Source organism: Balaenoptera ricei, chromosome 20 (genome assembly GCF_028023285.1).
Source record: "Balaenoptera ricei isolate mBalRic1 chromosome 20, mBalRic1.hap2, whole genome shotgun sequence".
NCBI lineage: Eukaryota > Metazoa > Chordata > Mammalia > Artiodactyla > Balaenopteridae > Balaenoptera > Balaenoptera ricei.
The window spans coordinates 7,144,124-7,165,613 of NC_082658.1; the positions used below are offsets into that span (position 1 = coordinate 7,144,124).

At 47.0% G+C, this 21,490-nt stretch overlaps 2 protein-coding genes across 4 annotated transcripts; one reads left to right on the forward strand and one right to left on the reverse strand.

Moving 5' to 3' along the window:
• Window positions 1–772: 772 nt before the first annotated feature.
• Window positions 773–5,614, reverse strand: ATP5PD (ATP synthase peripheral stalk subunit d). Of its 2 annotated transcripts, none has more exons than XM_059906366.1 (6): window positions 5,516–5,614; window positions 3,829–3,959; window positions 3,449–3,545; window positions 1,416–1,487; window positions 1,115–1,177; window positions 773–970 (listed from the first exon to the last, which is right to left on the reverse strand). In XM_059906366.1, exons 2-6 carry the CDS (start codon window positions 3,948–3,950, stop codon window positions 839–841), a joined length of 486 nt encoding a protein of 161 aa, XP_059762349.1. In that variant the 5' UTR covers window positions 3,951–3,959; window positions 5,516–5,614; the 3' UTR covers window positions 773–838. The 2 variants fall into 2 exon arrangements, with proteins under 2 accessions (XP_059762349.1, XP_059762350.1); XM_059906367.1 differs by lacking the exon at window positions 5,516–5,614 and adding an exon at window positions 5,182–5,276.
• A 72-nt stretch (window positions 5,615–5,686) lies between these two features.
• Window positions 5,687–20,987, forward strand: KCTD2 (potassium channel tetramerization domain containing 2). 2 transcript variants are annotated; one of them, XR_009499325.1, is made up of 6 exons: window positions 5,687–6,177; window positions 7,794–7,902; window positions 10,158–10,249; window positions 14,632–14,727; window positions 16,328–16,465; window positions 16,832–16,904. XR_009499325.1 is itself a non-coding variant. In XM_059906365.1 (6 exons), exons 1-6 carry the CDS (start codon window positions 5,839–5,841, stop codon window positions 18,169–18,171), a joined length of 792 nt encoding a protein of 263 aa, XP_059762348.1. In that variant the 5' UTR covers window positions 5,692–5,838; the 3' UTR covers window positions 18,172–20,987. The 2 variants fall into 2 exon arrangements, 1 of the variants encoding a protein (XP_059762348.1); XM_059906365.1 differs by lacking the exon at window positions 16,328–16,465 and adding an exon at window positions 18,142–20,987 and having other exon boundaries at window positions 5,692–6,177; window positions 16,832–16,957.
• Window positions 20,988–21,490: the final 503 nt, after the last annotated feature.

Genomic DNA, 21,490 nt, shown 5'->3' on the forward strand with positions numbered 1-21,490 from the left:
TTTGCTTAGATCACTTTCTTACCAAGAAACTTCCCAGGTTATCTCATTTAATTCTCATTACAATCGTGATGTTTGTAAATGAGAAAAGGAAAGTCCCGAGATGGTAAACGATTCGTCTAGAACCAGCAACTAAATGGCCAAGGGCAGGCATAAGCAATAGGCATACCAGGTCCTCTGACTTCAAAGGCAATAGAACTTTTCCCACCACCTCATCTTACTTTAAACCACCTACACTTCCTGGCATTGCTCAGGAGTCCTGCTAACTACAATCAATACTAGGATTTTTTTTAATGAAACGATGGAATTAAAATAATTTCCTGTGTTCATATACAAAGCTATAACAGGTTTTAACTTTGTGACAAAATTTCTTTTTATACCACATTTATCCTGAAGAGCTGAAGCACAGGAAAGTAGATCCCTGCTGCTACTCACCCTGCTGTTACATCTGCGTGTGACTTACTGATGGACACGTAGAAGGAAGCACTCCCTAGGAATCAGTGGTTTGAAAGCAAAGAGAAAGTTCAAGGCAATCAGTAGATAATGATTCCTCTTTACCATATTCCAGTGAAACACACTGTCATCAACCCTACTGTTATTTGTTAAGATTTCAGCAGCCCTGGGGGCTCAGTAATTGGCTCCTACACGCCCTCACCATTAGGCAACAGCACACACCTATGGGCATACCTTTCCATTTTAACAAAAACTCCGCTCCCAGTGAGGTAACTCCAGAGTTTAACTATCTCAACCGCAAAGGAGCAGACACACACAGCACTACATAATTATTTTTAATGTCCAGAGTTTATAATTCAAGGGCCAGAGCTTTCTTCCAGACTCAAGTTTATAATTGCTCAATTGGCTGGTGAGGCCAGTAAGGATACTTCTTCTTATCTAATTTGGTGTCTGGGAAGACTTCATTCAAGTCCTCAACGGTCATCTGATCAAATGGAATTATGTTCTTCATCTTCTCCAGCTAGAAAAAAGACGGGAACTGTGTTAAGATAAATAGGGCTGCAGAGATGCAAAAAAGAATCCAAGGCAGGTTACCCCCACTAGGTGAAAGATGTGTGGCCGTGAAAGAGAGGAAATATAGGCAAAGGCCAAGGCTCATCCTTACCTCTTTCTCGTATTCCTCAATCCTGGTCTTAGAGAGAGACAGAAACTCAGCACAAATTTTCACCTTTTAAGAGAAGGGAGAAATTCTGTTTACAGAAATGTAATCATACAGTATGTACTCCTTTGCTGGTTTCTTTCACTCACATAATTATTTTGAGGTTCATCCATGTTATTGCGTTTATTAATAGTTCATTCCTTTTTATCGATCCTTTAAAGTCACTCCACCTTAACCTTACTAGGAAGAAACAGAACTGTCAGGAATTAAGAGAATTTTAGAATAAATAAGAGCCTCAAATACTTACATCTTTTTTTTCTTCAGCATCCACCTGGGCAGTATATTTATCCTCTGGCACAGGAACCTTCAGGGCGTTAAACTACAAAACAGTGACAGTGAGTTGTCGTTAATATAACCAAGAGCCCCCAAAAAGGGCTCAAAGCTGCTATTCATAATAGAGCATATAAACACACATTCTCCATTCGGGGAGGAAACCAGCATGCATCTAGGGCGTCGTAGTGGAAAGAGTACTAGACTACCAATGGAAGCTCGAGGTTCTTCTCTGCCCCGTCACTAACTAACTGGAGACCTTGGACAATTCTTTATTACAGTGAGCTTCAGTTTCTTCACTTGATAAAGAGAGTTGGACTTGATGACCTCAAAGAACCCTGCAGTTCTAAAGAAATTCTGATTTTTTTTTTTTTTTAAGAATTCTGCATTTTATTGCACTCAAATAACACTGAACAGAAGACGTTTACATTATTTTTAGAAAATCCATTGATGTTGCCCAGCTTGGCATATACTTGTAAAAGACAAGGCTCATTCATTGAGATATTTGGAATTGAAAAGTATTTGAAGTTGACCACAGCATAATGAATCCTCAATGTCCAGAGTTCTAGAGATGATTATATACAAAAATCCAGCAAAATTTACTTTACACATTTATCAGTTCTATGTCACTCCTAAGTTTCCCTAAAAAAATATGGCTTTATAAAAAGTAGTGTTCTAGGACTTCCCTGGTGGCGCAGTGGTTAAGAATCTGCCTGCCAATGCAGGGGACATGGGTTCGATCCCTGGTCCGGAAAGATCTCACATGCCACGGAGCAACTAAGCCGGTGCACCACAACTAATGAGCCTGCGCTCTAGAGCCCATGAGCCACAACTACTGAGCCTGCATGCCACAACTACTAAAGCCTCCACGCCTAGAGCCCTTGCTCCGCCAACAAGAGAAGCTACCGCAATGAGAAGCCTGCACGCTGCAACAAAGAGTAGCCCCCACTTGCCGCAACTAGAGAAAGCCCGCGTGCAGCAGCAGAGACCCAACGCAGCCAAAAAAAAAGTAGTGTTCTATAATTCACAATACAAAGTAAGAGCTTTATTAGATTTTGAGTAGCAACTCTGTATTACCCAGATCACAGCTTTAGAAAATTATTGTTTTTTTACTAATGTATTACTTTGGGTTTCACTACACTATGGTTCAGCATTACTTACTACAGTGTAACAATGCTCTCTAATGATAAATATATAAAATCTCTTTGATTTTAATCTTTTTTAAAAAATTTATTTATTATTATTATTATTTTTTGGCTGCACCACACGGCATGCAGGATCTTACTTCCCTGACCAGGGATTGAACCTGTGTCCCCTGCAGTGGAAATACAAAGTCTGAACCACTGGACCTCCAGGGAAGTCCCCTGATTGCTCTTTTAAAAGAAACCGTAGTGGACTGGCGTAAATCATGTTTGCATAATGGAGATGGAGGAGATGGTCTCCTTCGAAGACAGCTTAGTGTTGCGGCCCCAGCACTTAGCACTGCACCTGGTACAGAGTGGGCCCTCAATAAGCAACCGCCGAATCAACAAACAAACTTTGGATGTTGAAATTTAACATCAGAAGAGGATAGGTGAGCAAGAGATCACAGCTACAAGGGACAGTAAAAAAGACAGCAGAGAAAAGAGGAAAACAGTAAAAGGGTAGAAAAAAAATGTTACGTTTGTTCTAAAAGGAGACAGGTGGGGAGCTAAGAAGGAACTCAGAGTTGGGCAGAAACGTCCAACTCGAGAGCCCTCTGGCTCCCAGGTTAAGGCTCTGCCATACTGTTTCCTTGGATAAGAAACCTGCTGCATGAAGAGACCCTGAAGTCTCTGCACCTATTTACCATTTAAATCTATCATCACAAGACCTTTGGCCACACCCATCTCTCCTGAGCCTCCTTTGGATTCTGGGTGTTAATTCCACCCCTCTTTCCTCCCTGTCATCCTGCACGTGTAATTGTCCACCGTCCTGCTCCCCAAGTAGGACGGGTTACAAGACCAGAGCTTTAGCTGCCTGAAGTCTCACCTTCTTCTCGAAGTCATCCACCAAGCCAGCCTTTGCCACACTGGCCTTGTAGTAAGCCCAGTCGATGGCAGGTGGCTTCTCAGGCAGAGCGGCCAACCTGATCATGTAGAAAAGCAAAAGTTAAGATTGTTCCATGAGCAACAAAAAATTCACACAGCAATTTCCCTGTTCCTTATTCCTATGGCCTGGGGCTACCATCACACTCTTCCCTTGGAGGGAGATCAAAGGAATGCCAAAAAATTACTTGCATTTGGAAAATGCATGGATTTCTTTATACTTTCTGCTGGAAGAACATCAAAACTTCATGTGCAATTCCAAAGCACATTTTGTTTCCACATTAAGTGACAGGTTAAGACACTCCCTCTCAGCAAGGTACTGACCTGGAGGTGAGGATCTCATTCCAGGATTTCAGGGAGTTAGCAACAGCCTTCTGGTTGCGGGGTATGATCTCCCCAAAAGCTACCCAGTCAATGGCTTTTAGAGCAAGTTTCCGTCCAGCCATCTAGAGATCCTAGAAAATAAAACTGGTCAGATCAAAACAGGGCTCTTGGAGAGAATCGTCTGAAGGGCATCTTAGAAATATTCAAGTATTTAAGAAATAGATCAGCATCATATGAGTGGGTATATCTGTCAACTAAAGGAATTAGGATCACTAAATCAGAAGAGGAGGACAATTTACCTTTTCAAATTCAAGGTGTGCAACCTGGCATATAAATATATTCTCTCCCCGCTAGATGGTCCTCCCTCTATTACTCAACTCCTAACTTATCAAAGCCCCGTTCTCTAGTGTTTGCACTCCATGTACCTTTGGAAATACTGCTAATGCAGTAGTCATGCATTACATAAAATAATTTAAATGCATTTCCACTCAGTTTGCGTTTTATTCACTGATTCTCCAGTGCACAGAACCTGACACATACCTCTATTTCAACAAGGCTTAGTTAAATAGGGCAGATTCTCGACCAAACTTTCCTCATCTGAAAAATGGGGATAATAGCCCTGCTTACCTAAGAAGGCTGTTAAAAATATCAGATGTTAATTGTGCACATCAATTTGCTCTACAATCTTATACAAACTTAAGGGGCTCTCTACCCCCTCCCTGTTAGATTAGTAATACACCTGCACCTTCCTATTCATGTCTGATGATCCCTTGCAGTGTTAGCACATACCCTGAGTATACTAGCAATACGCTTAAAAGAGGTATTCAATACATGTGTGAATGTGAGAGAAGATGGAAAGTGATTACAGCCATTCTTTTTTTAAACCAGGATAGAATATGGGAAAATAGTCAACTTAAACTAAATAAGATCAATGTCAAACATTAGGAAAAAAACTGAAATGTCAAAGGTCTTTGCAAGCTATGGGGTGGATCACAAGGAAGATGGAAGAAATCTTCCCCAGGATCTCAAGACACTTGTCCAACACCTGCCGCTTCCTTTCACTCTCAGGATAGCTTATGTCTCCTGGAGTGGAAGTGAGGGGCAGGTGACCTTTAAATACACCAGAGAAATAAGTGCCCTTACAGAGACTTTTCCAAGCACAGAAGATAGGCTTCATAAGTGGATTGTTGTCTTTTATTTACTGCTGAATCCCCAGCGCCTAGAACAGATGTTGCACACAGGAGGTGCTCAGTGAATATTTGCTGAATCGGTAAATGAACCCTGCACTTGAGAAGCTCTGAAAGCTCCACAAGCTCGAATGCTGAAACCTTCAGCCTGCTGGGTGTCACTCACCAAGCTAAAACTATCTCCCGGCAACGTTTCCGCAGCCTCCAAACCGGACTACTGAACTCGGCCAGGCTGGGGTCGGGCTGGACGAGACAAGGTTAGTGGAAGCGCCTAAGTCAGAGGCGGCGGGGTCACAGACCGGCCCCTGCGACCTCCCGCTCGGGGGAGGGGAAAGGAAGGGAGCACGGAGCAGCAGCTACAGCCGGGACACTCTGCCAGCGGGGCAACCGCAGGGCCCGGCGTCCTCGGTAGGGGCGCGACAAGGGTCGGGCCGAGGTTTGCAGGCGGCAGAACAGAGGAACCCGCTGGGGTCGGACCCAAAGCCCCAAACCCCACTCACCTTCACCGACCCCGGAGGCCCACAGTCCACAGCACCAAGGAACGGAAGTAGGTCACCGGAAAGCCTCCCCTCAGCCAGCCACAAAGCCAAGGGGGCGGGCCCTATTTATCAGATCAGCCAATGGCGATGGGAGCTGGTTCCGGAAGTCCCGTCCCCGAAGGCGGGCGCCTAGCCTCTACTGCCAGGGTCCCCGGGAGCTGGTTGGGGGCGCTCCCGTCCCTCTCCGCCGGCCCCTCCCCCGCCGATGGGCCGGCCCGGCTCTCCCTGCCAAGAGATGGGCCGGCCCGGCGGCGGGCGGGCAGCGGCGGCGGCGGCGGCCCAAGATGGCGGAGCTGCAACTGGACCCGGCGATGGCGGGGCTGGGAGGGGGTGGTGGGAGTGGGCTGGGCGACGGGGGCGGCCCGGGTCGCGGGCCCCCCAGCCCTCGCCCTGCTGGCCCCACGCCCCGCGGGCACGGCCGCCAGCCCACCGCCGCAGCGCAGCCGCTGGAGCCGGGTCCCGGACCTCCCGAGCGGGCAGGGGGCGGTGGCGCCGCCCGCTGGGTCCGGCTGAACGTGGGCGGCACCTACTTCGTGACCACCAGGCAGACCCTAGGCCGGGAGCCCAAGTCTTTTCTCTGCCGCCTCTGCTGCCAGGAGGACCCGGAGCTGGACTCGGACAAGGTGTGCCCCGCCCTCGGGCGCGCCCCCGGCCTTCGGACCCCCTCGTTCCTCCTAGGCTTGTCCCCCGATTCCTGCAACACGCTTCTCACTGGCGGGCACCTCGGGCCGGGACCCCCTCCTCCTCCTCTTTCCCCGCCAGGCTAACCCCCGGGGCTATTCTCCCCCATCCTCAGGCGCACGCGGGCTTTCTCTCTGACGCCACCCTTCGTTCTCAGCGGCTCCTTCCCCATACTGTGCCCACCTTCACCCACGAGAACCCACTCCACACCCCTTCTCCGTATTCCTCTCTGCACCTCTCATCCCAGCCCCTCAGGTCTGCATGCGTTTTCCCCGGGCTCCTCGTCAGCCCCTCACCGCCTGTGCCAGATGCATCCAGAACTGGGTCAGGGTGAGCTAAGGCATCTTTGTAGCTTTCTCAGACTTCCTCTCGGACCCCTCTGCCAAGTTGGGTGAAAGCCTGGGTCTGATGATGGCTTCGACAGCTGCAGGAAGTGCTTCTCATGATATCACACTTCTTTCCTGTGGTCCTGGTCCCTGAGCTCCTATCTGGTAACTGTCATTGTTTTAGGTCGATGTTTGAGATCAGATACGTTCCTTGGAAAGAGGTTGTCATTTGCCAGTGCAAACCTAAGCTGACCCGTTAAGACCAGAGAAAATGAAACCCAAAGAGTGCTGTTGGGCAAGATGCATGGCTACTAAGCAGAGAGTTTAGAGGTGACAAGACGCTTAACCCGTTTTCAGTTTGAGCTGTTGTCTGAGTTGTTTTTTTAACTTTACACGTTCATCTTTTAGTTTCCGACTTAAAAGCATTGATCATTGCTCACAGCGCCTTATATCCCATAGAGCACTTAGCTGTTACCTTGCCAACAGAGCTAGGGTTGGGTAAACATTGGTTGATTTCATTTATTCATTTCCTGCCTCTCCTGTAATAAATCTCAGATTGAAGGAAACCTGTCCTGCCCTAACTTTAAAGAGTTTCCAAAACCTTGCTTATTCTAAAGGAATTATTTGATCTACCCTAAATTTTCCTTGTTGCAGTAGAAGCCAGTTTCTTCTTGTTCCCTTTACTGTAAAGATGAGTAGGATTAAAACTGCTCAGAGCCAAGTCCTGGCTGTGCCAAGCTTCCTGTGGGCACAGATCTGGAGTGTGTGAGTTACAGCTGCCAATGCAGACTCCCACTGTTGTTGGCCCTGAGCTCTGGAGCATTGCCAACTGAACAGAGGTTTTCTTAGAATTAGGAATGTGATTCAGGGACAATAGAGAAGTCAGAGTGTCCATCTCAAGCAAAAATTTAGATCATGCAACTATGGCATTTTCTTCCTCCGTTTCTTTACAACAAGTATCCCAAAGGAAGAATGTTGGTAATTGTGTCAGAGTAAAAATTTTAGAAGTTCAAGTTAACGCCTAGATGATGAATATGACTGTACATCTGTAACACCCTCCCTGAAATGATCTTGAAGTACAAGATACATAAAGCTAGGCTTCTTGCCAATAGTTGGTGATAAATATCTAGCAAAACTTGCCCTCTCACTCATGAATTGTGACAGAGAGGTGGAAACCCTGCCCTGACTTAGTCTGAAAGCTCCACAATGATACCCTTATGTTTGGTTGGCAGGACGAGACAGGGGCCTATCTGATTGACAGGGACCCTACCTACTTTGGTCCTATCCTGAACTACCTCCGCCATGGGAAGCTCATCATTACGAAGGAGTTGGCAGAAGAAGGTAAGAATGATGTTTGCATTGGGTGTTTTCAAAGTTCAGGTCAAATCTTTAAAGCTGTTTCACAGATTTGAACATTTTTTTTCCACAGATTTTATTTTATTTTTTTCTGGCCGCGCCATGCGGCATGTGGGATCTTAGTTCCCCAACCAGGGATTGAACCCGTGCCCCCTGAATTGGGAGTGAGAAGTCTTAACCACTGGACCGCCAGGGAAGTCCTGAGATTTGAATTTTGAGGTTTTCATCAAGCTCATGTGCAGTAGATAGTGTAGGAAAGCTTTACGAAAATAAATAAGGAGCCTCCAATTACCTAGTCTCGTCTGAGAGGGTCTTGAAGGAGCCCCTTTCGGTTCGCTTCAGCCTCCTTCGGGAGAAGGAAGCTACGTAGCTCAGCTTTGGAGATAGCTTTGGAGTTTTTTCTGAACCTGCAGAATTGTCAGGACCCCTTTTTACATTTACTTACTACTAGCAGTGAATGTCCACAGCCTGAAGCAACAAATCTCTGACATTTAGCTATTCATACTTTCAATTTTAGTTTGAACTTGCAGCTGTAAAAAAAAATAATAATAAAGGCTTGGCCTCATTTCTTTTAAGACTGGTCTCATGCTTCCTTGTAAATTTTTGCATCTGACCTAATTCATTCTCCAGCCCGTTGTCAGGTGCATCGTTATTTGACTCATCTTTTTGGTTTGTAGAGCATTTGGACTGTAAGTGGGTCTAGAAATCTTTCTAAAAGGCTGTCTTGGGGGTGGGATAGGGAGGGTGGGAGGGAGACGGAAGAAGGAGGAGATATGGGGATATATGTATATGTATAGCTGATTCACTGTTATAAAGCAGAAACTAACACACCATTGTAAAGCAATTATACTCCAATAAAGATGTTAAAAAATAAAAAAAAATAAAAAATAAAAGGCTCTCTTGGTCTCACTGAGACATTCAGCTGAAGGCTGGGGCCTGTCCCTAGAGCCAGGGCACCCTGACCTGGGAGCTTTAGCTCTGCGTGAGAAAGCTGTAATGGCCGTGCTAATTAATGAAGCGGCTGCAGAACACTGCTGTTAAAACCAGTCAAAAGAGGAATCACTCTCCCTTTTTTTTTTTTTTAAATGCCCCCTCCCTTTTTTTTTTCCTTAACATTTCAAATGCATACAAAGTAATGGGAATAGTGCAGTAAATTCCACCCACCATCCAGCTTCAGCAATTACCAACTCATGGGTACTCTTGTTTCTTGAAAAGAGGAATCTGAAGCATCTTTTCTAATGCCATAAAAAAATTCATTTTGAAATAATTTCAAATGTAGAGAAAAGGGCAAGAATAGTACAAAGAACTCCGTTTACCCAGATTCACCAATTTTTAACATTTTTTGGTCATATTTGCGTTATAATTCATTCTCTGTTTCCTCCTCCCCGCTCTTTTTCCTCTCCCTCTTCTAGTTTTTATTTCAGAACTATTTGAGACTAGGTTACAGACTTTACCCCTTAATGCTGCAGTGTGTATTTCTCAAGAACAGGACATTCTCTCACATAACCACAATACAGTTATCAAATTCAGGAAACTTAATATTGATAAACACCTTAACTATAGCTTATATTCTAATTTTATCAGTTGTTCCATTAATGGTATTCATAGCAAATTTTTTTCCTGGTGCAGGATCACACATCCCATTTAGTTATCCTGTCTCAGGCCTTTGATTTTGTTTAGCATGGGATTCTTTTTTTTGGATTGAACCCAGGGCCATGGCAGTGAAAGCTCCGAGTCCTAACCACTGGACCACCAGGGAAGTCCTATGCATGGGATTCTTTCAATGACTGCCTTTTATATTGTTCAAATAATATGCATCTTGTTAAATTTGGTCCACATAAATTTACACACACATGCACACAGACCTTTGGTCATTTTTAGGACAAACTGGGTAGAAATTGCAAGCTCAAGAGTTGTCCAGTGGGACTAGTTCCAGGAACTAAGTGACATATGGTAAAGGTGTCCTGCAGCTAACGGGCAGGTGCAAGGAGAGCAGGGGAAGGTGCCAGGTGGGAAACTGCAGGGGTGAAACGGAGTAAACAGAGCACTGTTGACTCACTGCCGTTGGGGAAAAGGTCACGGGTGCACACCAAACAGCAAAGAAACATTTGCCAGGCTGAAGGAGATAGACTAGACTTGCATTTGAAAGATGGAGTTCTTAGCAAGCTCATGAACTCCAGCCTCTTCCTGCCGTTTTCTGGGGAATTGACACACATCTAACTACAGTTTGGTCCTTCTAGGTGTGCTGGAGGAAGCGGAGTTTTACAACATTGCGTCTCTCGTGCGACTGGTTAAGGAAAGGATACGGGACAATGAGAACAGAACTTCACAGGTAATGGGTTTTGAACTCTTAAGGGGAAAATACCCCAAGTGGCTCTCTTTGTCCATGTGTCTGGGTGTGATTTGAAACGGATGATGTGCTGCTTGGCCAGAGCCCTGCCTTTCCCCACAGAGCCGGAGGTCTCTGTGCGGAACACTGTCCGTCTGCCAGACAGACAGCGTGTACTCAGCCAGACTTGTTCAGAACAAGGAAACAGAGGGGAAGAAATCACAAAGAAGACAAAACAGCCCCGTGTCCCCTTAGAAGAGCAGGAGGTTGTGGCTGCTCTCCATTTGGCAGTGGGAGAAGCCACTGCACTTGAGGTTCAAAGCCTGTTCTTTCCGGCAGAGTATCTGTCTCCCTTCTTGTCCACGTGGAGGCCAAACAAGGTCTTGCTTCCTTCCGCCTGTTGGCTTCTGTTTATTAGGACCGGCCTTCAGCCTGTTACCATGTCACATCCAGCTCCTGACAGCCTCTTGAAACCAGTCATGGCGTAGACTTTGCAAGTGGTTTGTGAATCATGCTTCTAAGAAAATAATATCAAGCTTCTCTTTTTATTATGAAGTCTGAATTTTTATGTTAACTTAGTAGATATGGTAACAAAAATCAAACAGAATTTGCCACATAGTTTGAGAACGGAAGGCAGTGAGGCACTCTCACCTCATTTCATGTCGCATCACGCATCATGTGTCTTAAGTAAGTGGCCACAATAGCTTCTGTTAGGCCCTGGGGACCCCAACTGATAGGAGAAGGTCCACGCCTTCAAGAAGCTTAAAGTCTAGCAAGAAACACAGACACTCCCTTTCATGTATTTAGGCTCTATTTTAAGAGAGTTTAGCTGCAGTAACGGGGCAGAGTTGGACTCCAGCATGACTTGCCTCTTACCCCATCAGATACCGGTGGTGGTCGCTTTCTTGAGATCTAATCTATTGCAATATAGAATTTTCCTTGAAATAAGAAGGCAGTATGTTCCTTTTCAAAAGTAAAAAAATAGTTCCTTGCTCTTTCTTTGTTAGACTTCATATATCAAAATTTTTCTGGCTCTAAATGGAATTATCTGGATGAATAACGGACGCCTATGATAAAAAATGAACTCTTATACATTTTATCTCCAGCACTTTGCAAAGGTGGAAAGAAGGGCTTATTCATTTAGTTCTCTTACATCTGCCCAATGGCTGAAAGGCTCCTTTTTAATGTTCAAAGATGAACTTGTAGTTGGTTTGCAGATTACCATATGAAATACGATCTAGTGTCACCAATCTTTCTGCCATCTCATAGTATATTTACATGGCATCTTTCACTATTATAGATACTTAATAGATCAGACATTCTGAGAATATTGCCTCATCCTCAGTTTTCCACATTCCAAAAAAACCCCTTTGATTGCTTAATATAAATATTGATGGTACCATAGAGTATGTCATTTGAAACCATTCGAATCATGGCCCCTGAACACTCTCAGTTCTTTGCCATTAGCAAATTCCTTGAGAGCATCGTTAGATGCTCATCTATTTGATGACAGCAGTTAATTAGTTCTCTAGATTCTGAGGCTTGTGGATTTATACCCAGTTGGAAGCTTTTTTATTCTAGGAATGTCAAGACCCTTTTGATGTTAATTGATCTTTCCATCTGTCCTCTTTATTTAGTGGAACTCTGGGCAATGGATTTGATGTTGTTCAATGACGTCCCCTTTTGCATTTGTCCCACGTGGCTCTAAGGCTGAGCGTGGATTTCCGTGGCTGTCCCTTCAGACACGTTATCTCCTTTAACTTGTCTGCATTGAAAGGAGACACACATGGCAGGCAATAGGGCGAAGCCCAAGATGTGGGGGACCTACTCTGCCTTTTCTCAGTGACATCACATCCCTTTTAGTGGCTGCCACCATTCTATTACTCTGCTGTCCCTGGTAGTATTTTTGGCTAGGTGATTAATCTTGGTGCATTTGAGAGCACCAATGGTTTACTTTGGAAGAGAAGAATAAAAAAGAGGCAGTACAGATATCTTAAATACCTGGGACTTTGACAGCTGTGACCACTGTCAGGTCTTTTGGATGCTCTACATCTTATAAAACATCTGGTTGTTTCCGAAATGCACGGCTAGAGTAATTGAAATTGTCGGAAGATTTGTCCTATATTTTACATGGAAGAAAATTTTTTTTACCTTAGCACCTTGTTTAATGGTAGCTGTACCTCATGTAGAAGGACAAAGTGTACAAGAAAGATTGTAATGTTGTCAGGCCGACCTGGGCTCAAGTCCCAGCCCTACCTCCAATCCGCTTAATCGCTGTACAGCTCGGGCAAGATACTGCGCTGCGAACACCAGTGTCCCACGTGTAGAAGGAAGCCAACGCCTGCCTTCCAGGACTGCAGTGAAGACTAGAAGAGAAGGGTGTAACACTTGGGGCTTGTAGCGCTCGGTGATCAGTAGCTGCTTTTATTTATCCAGTATTCCCCAAGTTGTTCTAAAACTAATTTTCCAGGTAGCTGAAGCCAGCTTGTCCTTTTGAAAAAGTGTTAAGTTTTCATCATTCTTAAGGAAACAGTCCATATTTCCTTAAAATCCGATTGAACATAACTGACCCCTCTCTCCATGACCAGGAGTCATTGTTATGAACCTGGGTTGCTGTTTGTGCCTTATGCCCTCTGGGATTGGCAGTGAGTGTGCAGCTTTGCACCCAACACGGAATGGTCCCAGATTGCTAAATACCGAGTCCTCCTGTGCGCCTGTGATTGTCCTTCTGGGAACTGGAACTTCCGTCTGGCGAGCCTGCCTCCCTGCAGCCACCCTGGCTCTCTCGTGACTGGGCGTCTCGTCCCCCTTGGGCCAGATCACAAGTGTCAGTGAAGTGTAGGGGCCTTAGTGCTACGGCTCTGGGGCATCCATTTCCGTTGCTCTGCCTTTTGGCTTTAGGTTCTAACTTATGTTCTAGAGAGTTGAGTCTGGCCAGCAAATGGCCTTTCTCTGAATTTTTGACACCAACTGGGTGACCAACAGTTCAATCCTGTCCTTACCCTGACCACCCAGAGTCAGCGTCAGACTCCACGGGTCTCAGACGCCAGTCGTAAGTCTGGGTCGCCAACCGCCTGCACTCTGTCTGGCTTGGCGACAAATTCGGGGGCTCCCACGATGCCCCCTTCACGTTCAGTAATTTATTAGACTATCTCGTGGAACTCAGGAAATGCTCTACTTACTATAGTTTATTATGAAGGATACAAGTGAACAGCCAGATGAAGAGATCCATGGGGTGAAGTCCTAAAGGGTCCTGAGCACAGGAGCCTCCTCTGTCCCCGTGTAGTCAGCACGCGCCACCCCCCAACTGCGCAACACACGGGTGTGTTTGCCAACCTGGAAGCTCCCTGAACCCCATCGCTTAGGGGTTTTTCAGGACGTTCCATTTGGTAGGGAAGGTTGATTATATCATTGGCCTTTGGTAATTGAACTCAATCTCTAGTCCCTCCCTCTTCCCCCAGGGTCACAGGATGGGGCTGAAAGTTCTAATCCTCTAACTCTCTCAGTCTTTCTGGTGACCAGCTCATTAGCATACAAAAGACACTCCCCCCGTGTTTGTTTGTTTGTTTGTTTGTTTTGGCTGCCACGCGGATCTTTGTTGCAACATAAGGGATCTTTTAGTTGCGGCATGCGGACTCTTAGTTGTGGCATGCATGTGGGATCTAGTTCCCCGACCAGAGATTGAACCTGGGCCCCCTACATTGGGAGCAAGAGGTCTTACCCACTGGACCACGAGGGAAGTCCCCAAAAGACACTTCTGTCACTCAGGAGTTTCCAAAGGTTTTAGGAGGTATGTGCCAGGAACCAGGAACGAAGACCAAATATTTGTTTTTTATTATACGCATATCTATAACAGGAATGTTACCATGTAACACTGAAACACTTCCAGGTAGCTTCAGCAGAGGGTAGAATAGCTTGAACATGTGTACGTTATGGGGTCCCTATTTAATGTATTATTCCCATATATAAGGTATCATTCTGAATAAACCAAGATATGGTCTGCATTTTCAGCATGTATGTCAGCTATAGTGACTGAAGAAGAAAATGTGGCTTCCTTGTCCAGAGCAGTTTTACTCTTATTTTCTACTTTGGGAAATAGATGAAGTCTTCAGTTTATCAGCATGGTCACTCACATAATTCATCCCTCCAGAGTTCAGGATTATTTTATTTTATTCATGTTCTTCGACCCCTTATTTTCTTTATTGGGTAAGTTTTTATTGAAAAACTACAGTGCTGCTTGCAAAGGGGATAGTGGGTGGCCGCCAAGAAAAAAATTCCAAGCAAACTCCTTTCCAGTCTTTATTTTTTGGAGAGCCTCACCGAGGCAGCTGCAAACTGCTGTGCCCTTGAAACCGGTCCTCAGAGTCTGTGTGTGGTTGTCACAGGGCCCCGTGAAGCACGTGTACAGAGTCCTGCAGTGCCAAGAAGAGGAGCTCACGCAGATGGTGTCCACTATGTCTGACGGTTGGAAATTCGAACAGGTAATGTTTCTTACGTGGGAGCAGCCCTGTATCTCAGCCTCGGAGCCAGTCGCCGTCTGTAGCCAGTTAATCACCCTGGGAGTCGGGTGGGGGCCAGGTGTGATCCTGTTCCAAAACGGAGAAGGAGCCACTCCGCGTGGATTCTTTGCGCGGTAGGACGTGATGAGTTGGGGAGAACTGAGGATAGGCTTGTGTCTCCCAGCTTCATATCCAGAGTTTCCGCGTGGTTCTCCCCAGAGAGAGCCAGCCAGCTTGTTTAGGCTTGCAAGTGCCTCTCTGGGCTTTTTTCCCTCAGAGGGATTCCTTTTAAAAGTGCTGTGTTTATAAAGCAGAAACTAACACACCATTGTAAAGCAATTATACTCCAATAAAGATGTTAAAAAAAAAAAAGTGCTTTGTTGACACATTCTAGAATAAGTAGCTAAAGAAGACTAGGGTTTAGCAACAACCCTCCCTTTGCTTATCCCAGGATCAGATCTTCATCATTCTGAGTATGTGCACCATCCACCATGCACGGCGTAGTGAACAGCTGTGATGTGAAGGGATCAGACATCAAGGAGGGTGGCGAGGTCCTTTCCATTCACTCTGTGGGTTTCTGTTCTTTAGCTTTGTGCTTGTGACCGAGGCATCAAAACAAAGTGTCTGAGAGCCAGGATTTTACTGCTTTCTTCCATTAGATGGCAGAATTGTTCATCTGTTGTCTTCAAAACACAGGGAGGCTGAGCACGAATAGAGTGACTGTGTTATAAATTCAGTGAATCCTGCCTGGTTTTAGGTAGAGTTTAAGAGGTCAGCTGAGCTGTCACCATAAGCTTACCTTCTTAAATAAGAGTTACCCTATGTGTTAACAGTATTATGTTATAGATCAAACACACAGGTGTCTCTGTCTTCAGAGCCAATACTGGGTGATTCCTCACACTTAGCTTCCACTGCAGAATCAGTGCTACCTGCATGTGTCAGCCTCGTTCTTGTTCAGGTGTTCTTGTTCAAAATGTCACCATACTTCCACTCCAGAAGTATTTTTTCCCTGCTATAAAGTTTCAAAGACAAAGGATATTATAACAACTTTTTTTTTTTAATATAAATTTATTTATTTATTTTTGGCTGTGTTGGGTCTTCGTTGCTGCACCCGGGCTTTCTTTAGTTTCGGCGAGCGGGGGCTACTCTTCATTGTGGCTCGCAGGCTCTAGAGCGCAGGCTCAGTAGTTGTGGCGCACGGGCTTAGCTGCTCCGCGGCACGTGGGATATTCCCGGACCCAGGCTCGAACCCGTGTCCGCTGCCTTGGAAGGTGGATCCTTAACCACTGTGCCACCAGGGAAGCCCCTATAACAACTTTTTAAAACTATTCTTTGTGAAACTAATGAATAATTTATCCTGTTTTTTCTCATCTTATTGATGTGCTGTGGGAGGACCAAGTCTGCTCCCCTTGACTCCATTACACGGAGGAGGAAGTTAAGGCCCAGGAAGGCTGAGGTGTCCGCAGCCCGGTCATACAGCAAGTCAGTCATGGTCTCCCGACTTGAAGCCTTGCGGACTTGCCAGGATGACCACACCCTCGGGCTCAGCTTCTCCCTCTCTGCATGTGTATTTCCTGTTTAGACTAGAGCCTGAGTTCAGTTCACCAAAAAGGTTAGAAGTTCCAGCAGCATTTGGCTTAGAGTAGCTCTCCAGTGACTCGCGTGGTGCTTTCCAGAGCCTCCCGAGCGCCAGTCTCCTGTCTAGGACTTCTGCTTAAAGGTGAGCCAGCTCCGTGTAGGTGTTTTGGCTGAAGCAAGTGTCCGTTTTCATTCACAGAAGCATTCTAGTTCCCCTCAGTGTTTGCTAGAAGGAATAATGTGACCATATCAATCCTGGCTGCTGCCTTTGGCACTGTTTCAAGTGCTTGGGTGAGGGGACAGTGGCAGAACTCACACTTTTCTTTGGGGAAGCCTGGTGAACAGCTGAGATCCAGTTATCCCCTGGGGCCTTGATAGACCCAGAGAATTCTTCATCCTTTGAGAAGCAAAACAACAAAAGTTGAGTGAGGAGGAGGGTTTGATTTGTGTGGCACTTAAATATTTTAAGATCACTATTTGTATGTTCACCATATTCTTGTTTTATCAGCTAATCAGCATCGGATCTTCCTATAACTATGGAAATGAGGATCAGGCAGAATTCCTCTGTGTTGTCTCCAGAGAATTAAATAATTCTACCAATGGCATTGTCATTGAGCCGAGCGAGAAGGCAAAGGTAAGTCGCTTCACCCCACTTTCGTCTCTGACTCTTTGCTCCCAGCCCCTGCGCAGGCCTTGCCTGAACTGTTGCTCACGGGTTCTTCCCTTTCCTTCTCAAGCCAGCTTTGCATTTCCCCTTCATTTTGGCCTTTTGACTGTTGTAATTTTTTTTTTTTTTTTGGCTGTGTTGGGTCTTTGTTGCTGCACGCGGGCTTTCTCTAGTCGCGGCAAGTGGGGGCTACTCTTTGTTGCGGTGTGCGGGCTTCTCATTGCGGTGGCTTCTCTTGTTGCGGAGCACGGGCTCTAGGCGCACGGGCTTCAGTAGTTGTGGCTTGCGGGCCCTAGAGCACAGGCTTAGTAGTTGTGGCGCACGGGCTTCAGTAGTTGTGGCTTGCGGGCCCTAGAGCACAGGCTTAGTAGTTGTAGCGCACGGGCTTAGTTGCTCTGTGGCATGTGGGATCTTCCTGGACCAGGGAACGAACCTGTGTCCCCTGCATTGGCAGGTGGATTCTTATCCACTGCGCCACCAGGGGAGCCCCTGACTGTTGTAAATTAAATCAGGATTTTTGGAGCAGTGACAGAGGCTTTTAGTTAGGACACGTGAACCAAAATAGGGTAGTCTTTTCCCAGCCTCTGTCAAATCAATGAAAAAGAAAAGCTATGGCCATTAATTACTATAAGGTGAGAATTCTGAAACTCAAAATTGGAAAGTATTTTACCTTTATATTTTGAAACTGTTCTCTCTCTCTCTCTTTCTCTGCCATCTCAAGAGAAAAGGTGTTTGGTTACCTTTGTGATTCCCCCCGCCCCCTGACGCCCTGAAGTTACTTGAAAATGGTTGCACACTGTTATCTTTTTTCCTCCACTGTGCCCCCTCGTACACAGACACACATACATGCTTCTAAATCATCAATATGTGGTGAGCCCGGACCGTGTCCTTTCTCACAGGGGAAGTGGTCCAACAGCACATAAACTTAGGCCTGACCGTGTTCAGCAAAAGTCTTTTACAACTGCAGTGCTTCAGGGGCGGTTGCCTGGCTTCCTGGGGTAACGGATTGTCGTGCTGCTCCGCGGGGTCCAGTGGAAAGTGGCTCTGGGTCTCTTTCTCTTCCCTCGGCGGTCTGGTAAGCAACCGCCGCCCAAAAGCAGTCTGCATCCAGCCTCCAAGCCTCAGCCCTCTCCCCCACCTTCCCCTTCCAGATTCTTCAGGAGAGAGGATCTCGGATGTAAAGTCCAGAGTCCTAACCGACGAGAGAGCAACCCAGCAGAGCACCTCTGTGAAGTTAAATCTTGCTCCTGTACAGTAACTGAGCTACTGCAAAGCAAAGCTGAGCCTGGCCCCCCGGTGGAGAAGTGTTCTGGTCAAAACCAAAGGAACCCCAGCCCCACCCACAGGAGCCGGAAGACAGAGGCCGCTTCCGGCTGCAGAATACCTTTTCAGTACCTGCTTCTGTTTTCTTAGCCAGTGTTATAACAAATCTTTACAAGAGCAGCTGGGCCGGGTTCCCAGCTGGAGCTGATCTACGGCTAGGGGGAGGGGAAGAGGAAGGCCTAGGTCTTTGCACATATGCTGTGCTTCAAGGAAGCTGGAGCAAACGAAGAGGTTTTTCCCTGCGCTGTGCCATGTTTCCACCTGAGTGGGCCATGTTGGACGTTGGCAGCCGCTTTGTAACACCATCTTTCCCCGCCCATGCACCCCAAAATAATGCAGCAGATGCAAAGGGTTCTAGCTTCAGGCTGTTGAACTGAGGTTTGGATAGAGTTGCCAGAGTACCCCACATTCCTATGAACAGAGCCTCTTGGAGGAGGGGGAGGATAGGGTGTCCTTGGTTGTGGTTGGAGACTGGGGATCACAGCTCTGGATTCGGGGCACCCAGCTACTACCATGTTCAGCTTTGCCTCGTTTGTCTCCAGCAGCCTGGACCCCCCAGATAGCTTGCTTTCTCCCCAAGAAGAGGTTTGAGGTAGGCGGCATCCTGCGCCGAATGAGACAGACAGACTGATGGGCGCTTTAGGTAGTTGGTGTAACTGCTTCTGCAGCCTTTTCTTGCCCTCCGTTGGCCCATCTTCCTTCCCTGACTTTTTAAACTGGGGCTGAGGGTAAAGGGACTTTGGACCCTCGATGGCTTGGGGTGGGGAACGGCTGTTTTCTTTGAAAGTTGCCAAATGTGTTATGTTGTAGTATCCAAAAGTGGTATCATTTTTGTGATCGTCTCTTGGAAATGCCTTGACCAAAAGTGCGATATTTGTGTCTCTTCTTGGTTTCTGACCTGGGCGGCGTCAGTGAGCCCCCCCCCCCACCATCCCCCATAGTGTGTGTGCGTTTGCTGGGCAGTTTGCGGACTCCGCCACCTCTGACCTAGCCCTCACCACCACTCCTTTCTGTGGAGCGCCAAGGTGTCGAGGATCAAACGCTGTTGGACCCAGAGGAGGAAAGCCCTCCTTTGGGCTGTGCCCTCAGAGCTCGTAACTGGACTCTCTAAACTTTTGAGTCTCGATGAGCAGTCATGGAACGCAAAGGGGCCAGAGAATCCTGACTTTTCCCCGGGTGACTTTCTTAGGGTGGCAGATGGTCTGGAGGAGGGGGAGGTGCCCGTGGGGAATGCTCCATCCATAAAAGCCCCCTCAAGCCCAAGGCTCCTGGGCACCTTCAAAGCTGAGGTTCTCTCTGCTCCACAGCTCAGCTGCTTACTGCGTGGGTCTGGGGTCATGGTGTTTTGGAAATGACTATCGACTATGCCAAATGTCTTCTGAGCCTGTGACCTGCCCCTGCCCAGGTGGCCTAACTCTTCTCCAGGATTCGCACGTGTCTGTGTAGAGTAGGGTAGAAGCGTGTATCCAGGGCATCTGCTGACACGCCTTGTCTGCGCACCAACGTGAACGTGCATGTCGGCACCTCAGAAGTCTGGCCCGAGCCCAGGATTTTTACAGTTGTAAAATGTTAGAGGAACTTCTACCTACAATAAAAACAGTCACCCCTTCAGAAAGGTGACAGATGTCCATCCTGTCATCTTTCAGGAAAAAAAAAAAGATTTTGAGTGAGTCAAGGAAAAGCTGCCCTCAGTAGGACAGAACTATGGGCGGGGTGCTCTTTGGCCAATTTGAATGAGAACCGTCAGACTGAAAGGAGGGAAAGCAGCTGCATCTGGGGCCTCGTGCCCAATCAGATTTGCTTTCTGGGGCTCACCTGATGATCAGCCTCTGGTCCCAAGCCAGCGAGAAGGAGCGAGGAGGCGTGGGCCAGCCCCTCAGGATGCATTGTTTCTTTCATCATGCTTCTCAGAGGTCCACCGTGGAGCCTGCGAAAAGACTGCTGAGCCCCTTGCTAAGTGATCTGAGGAACTAGAGGGCTGCCTTTCACCAAGTTTCCCTCCTGCCGGCAACCCCGCGACAATTTCAGTTGTTCCAATGCTCCAGGAATCCGAGAGAGATTCGTTTCTTAAGGTTTCTGGAAAAGTATTTTACCCAAGCCCTTTATGAACCTAGTTGGTGTTTTTTTCTTGAAAGCCTTCTCCCTCCGGGAGAGTAACTTCAGGCAGAGGTCTGGCCATTGGCTGGGGGTATCACATGACCAGTGACCCACGCTCTCCAGCTGCCCAGGGCTGCCACGTGGGGAGTGTCTCCCTGCTTCCTTCCCTGCCCAGGTCCGAGGCCGTGGGTGATGCAGGCCAGACCCAGGGAGCAGCCTGGCATCTCCTGAGTGACGACCCCAGAAGCCCGCTTCCATCTCCTCCTCAGAACCTGTTCCTCTTTCTTGGCAGTGAGGCAGGGCCCAACCTCCTCTAGAGTAACTTAGTTTCTGCACAATTTTAACTGATCTCAGGGGTGTCCGTGAGGTGCAGAGGAGGAAGGGACAGAGATGCTGAGGGAGTAGGGCTGAGAAGTCACCCACACCCTCCAGCATGGCCTTTGAGCCAGGCCTTAGGGACCATGCCTGTCACTTGTGGGTGCCCTTTGTTACCATTTGTGTGTTTGAATAAAGTCTGAAATGCCGTGACCCTTTTTTTCTGTCTCTGGTCAATAAAGACATGAAACAAACTTCTGAATCTTGAAACCTTTGGTGTATGTTTTCCAATACTGCGAGCTCCCGGGTTCCTGCTGTCACTCACTAGTGATGATTCTCAGGCTGTCCTCAGGAGATGAATTTCACTGCACCTTTTTCTAGCAGGGCTTCTTACAAAGCCCTGATTTCTCCTGCTGCTAAAACTGCCTGAGGGGGTGTTGGGCCTTCTTCCTCCTGGCTTTCATTTTACTGCATCTGAAAGGACCCAGAGAGGGCCCAGAAACAGAAGGTGGGGACAGATGGGCTTCCCACCAGAGAGCCGGAAAGAGACAGGGGGAGGGGTATGAGGTGGTTTTTAAGGGAAAAAAGTCTTCCTGGAAGAAAATAAGTGACTGGGTGCCCATCTTCTCTGCAAGGAAGAGGAGGAGTAAGAAACGTGAGGTGAGAATCAAGCCACCAACAAGTTAAGTATTGATCCCTCAGGCGTCAGGCGGGGTGTGGGATCCTCAGAAGGCGTTAGGTCGTCCCTCCTATGGGGCGCTTACA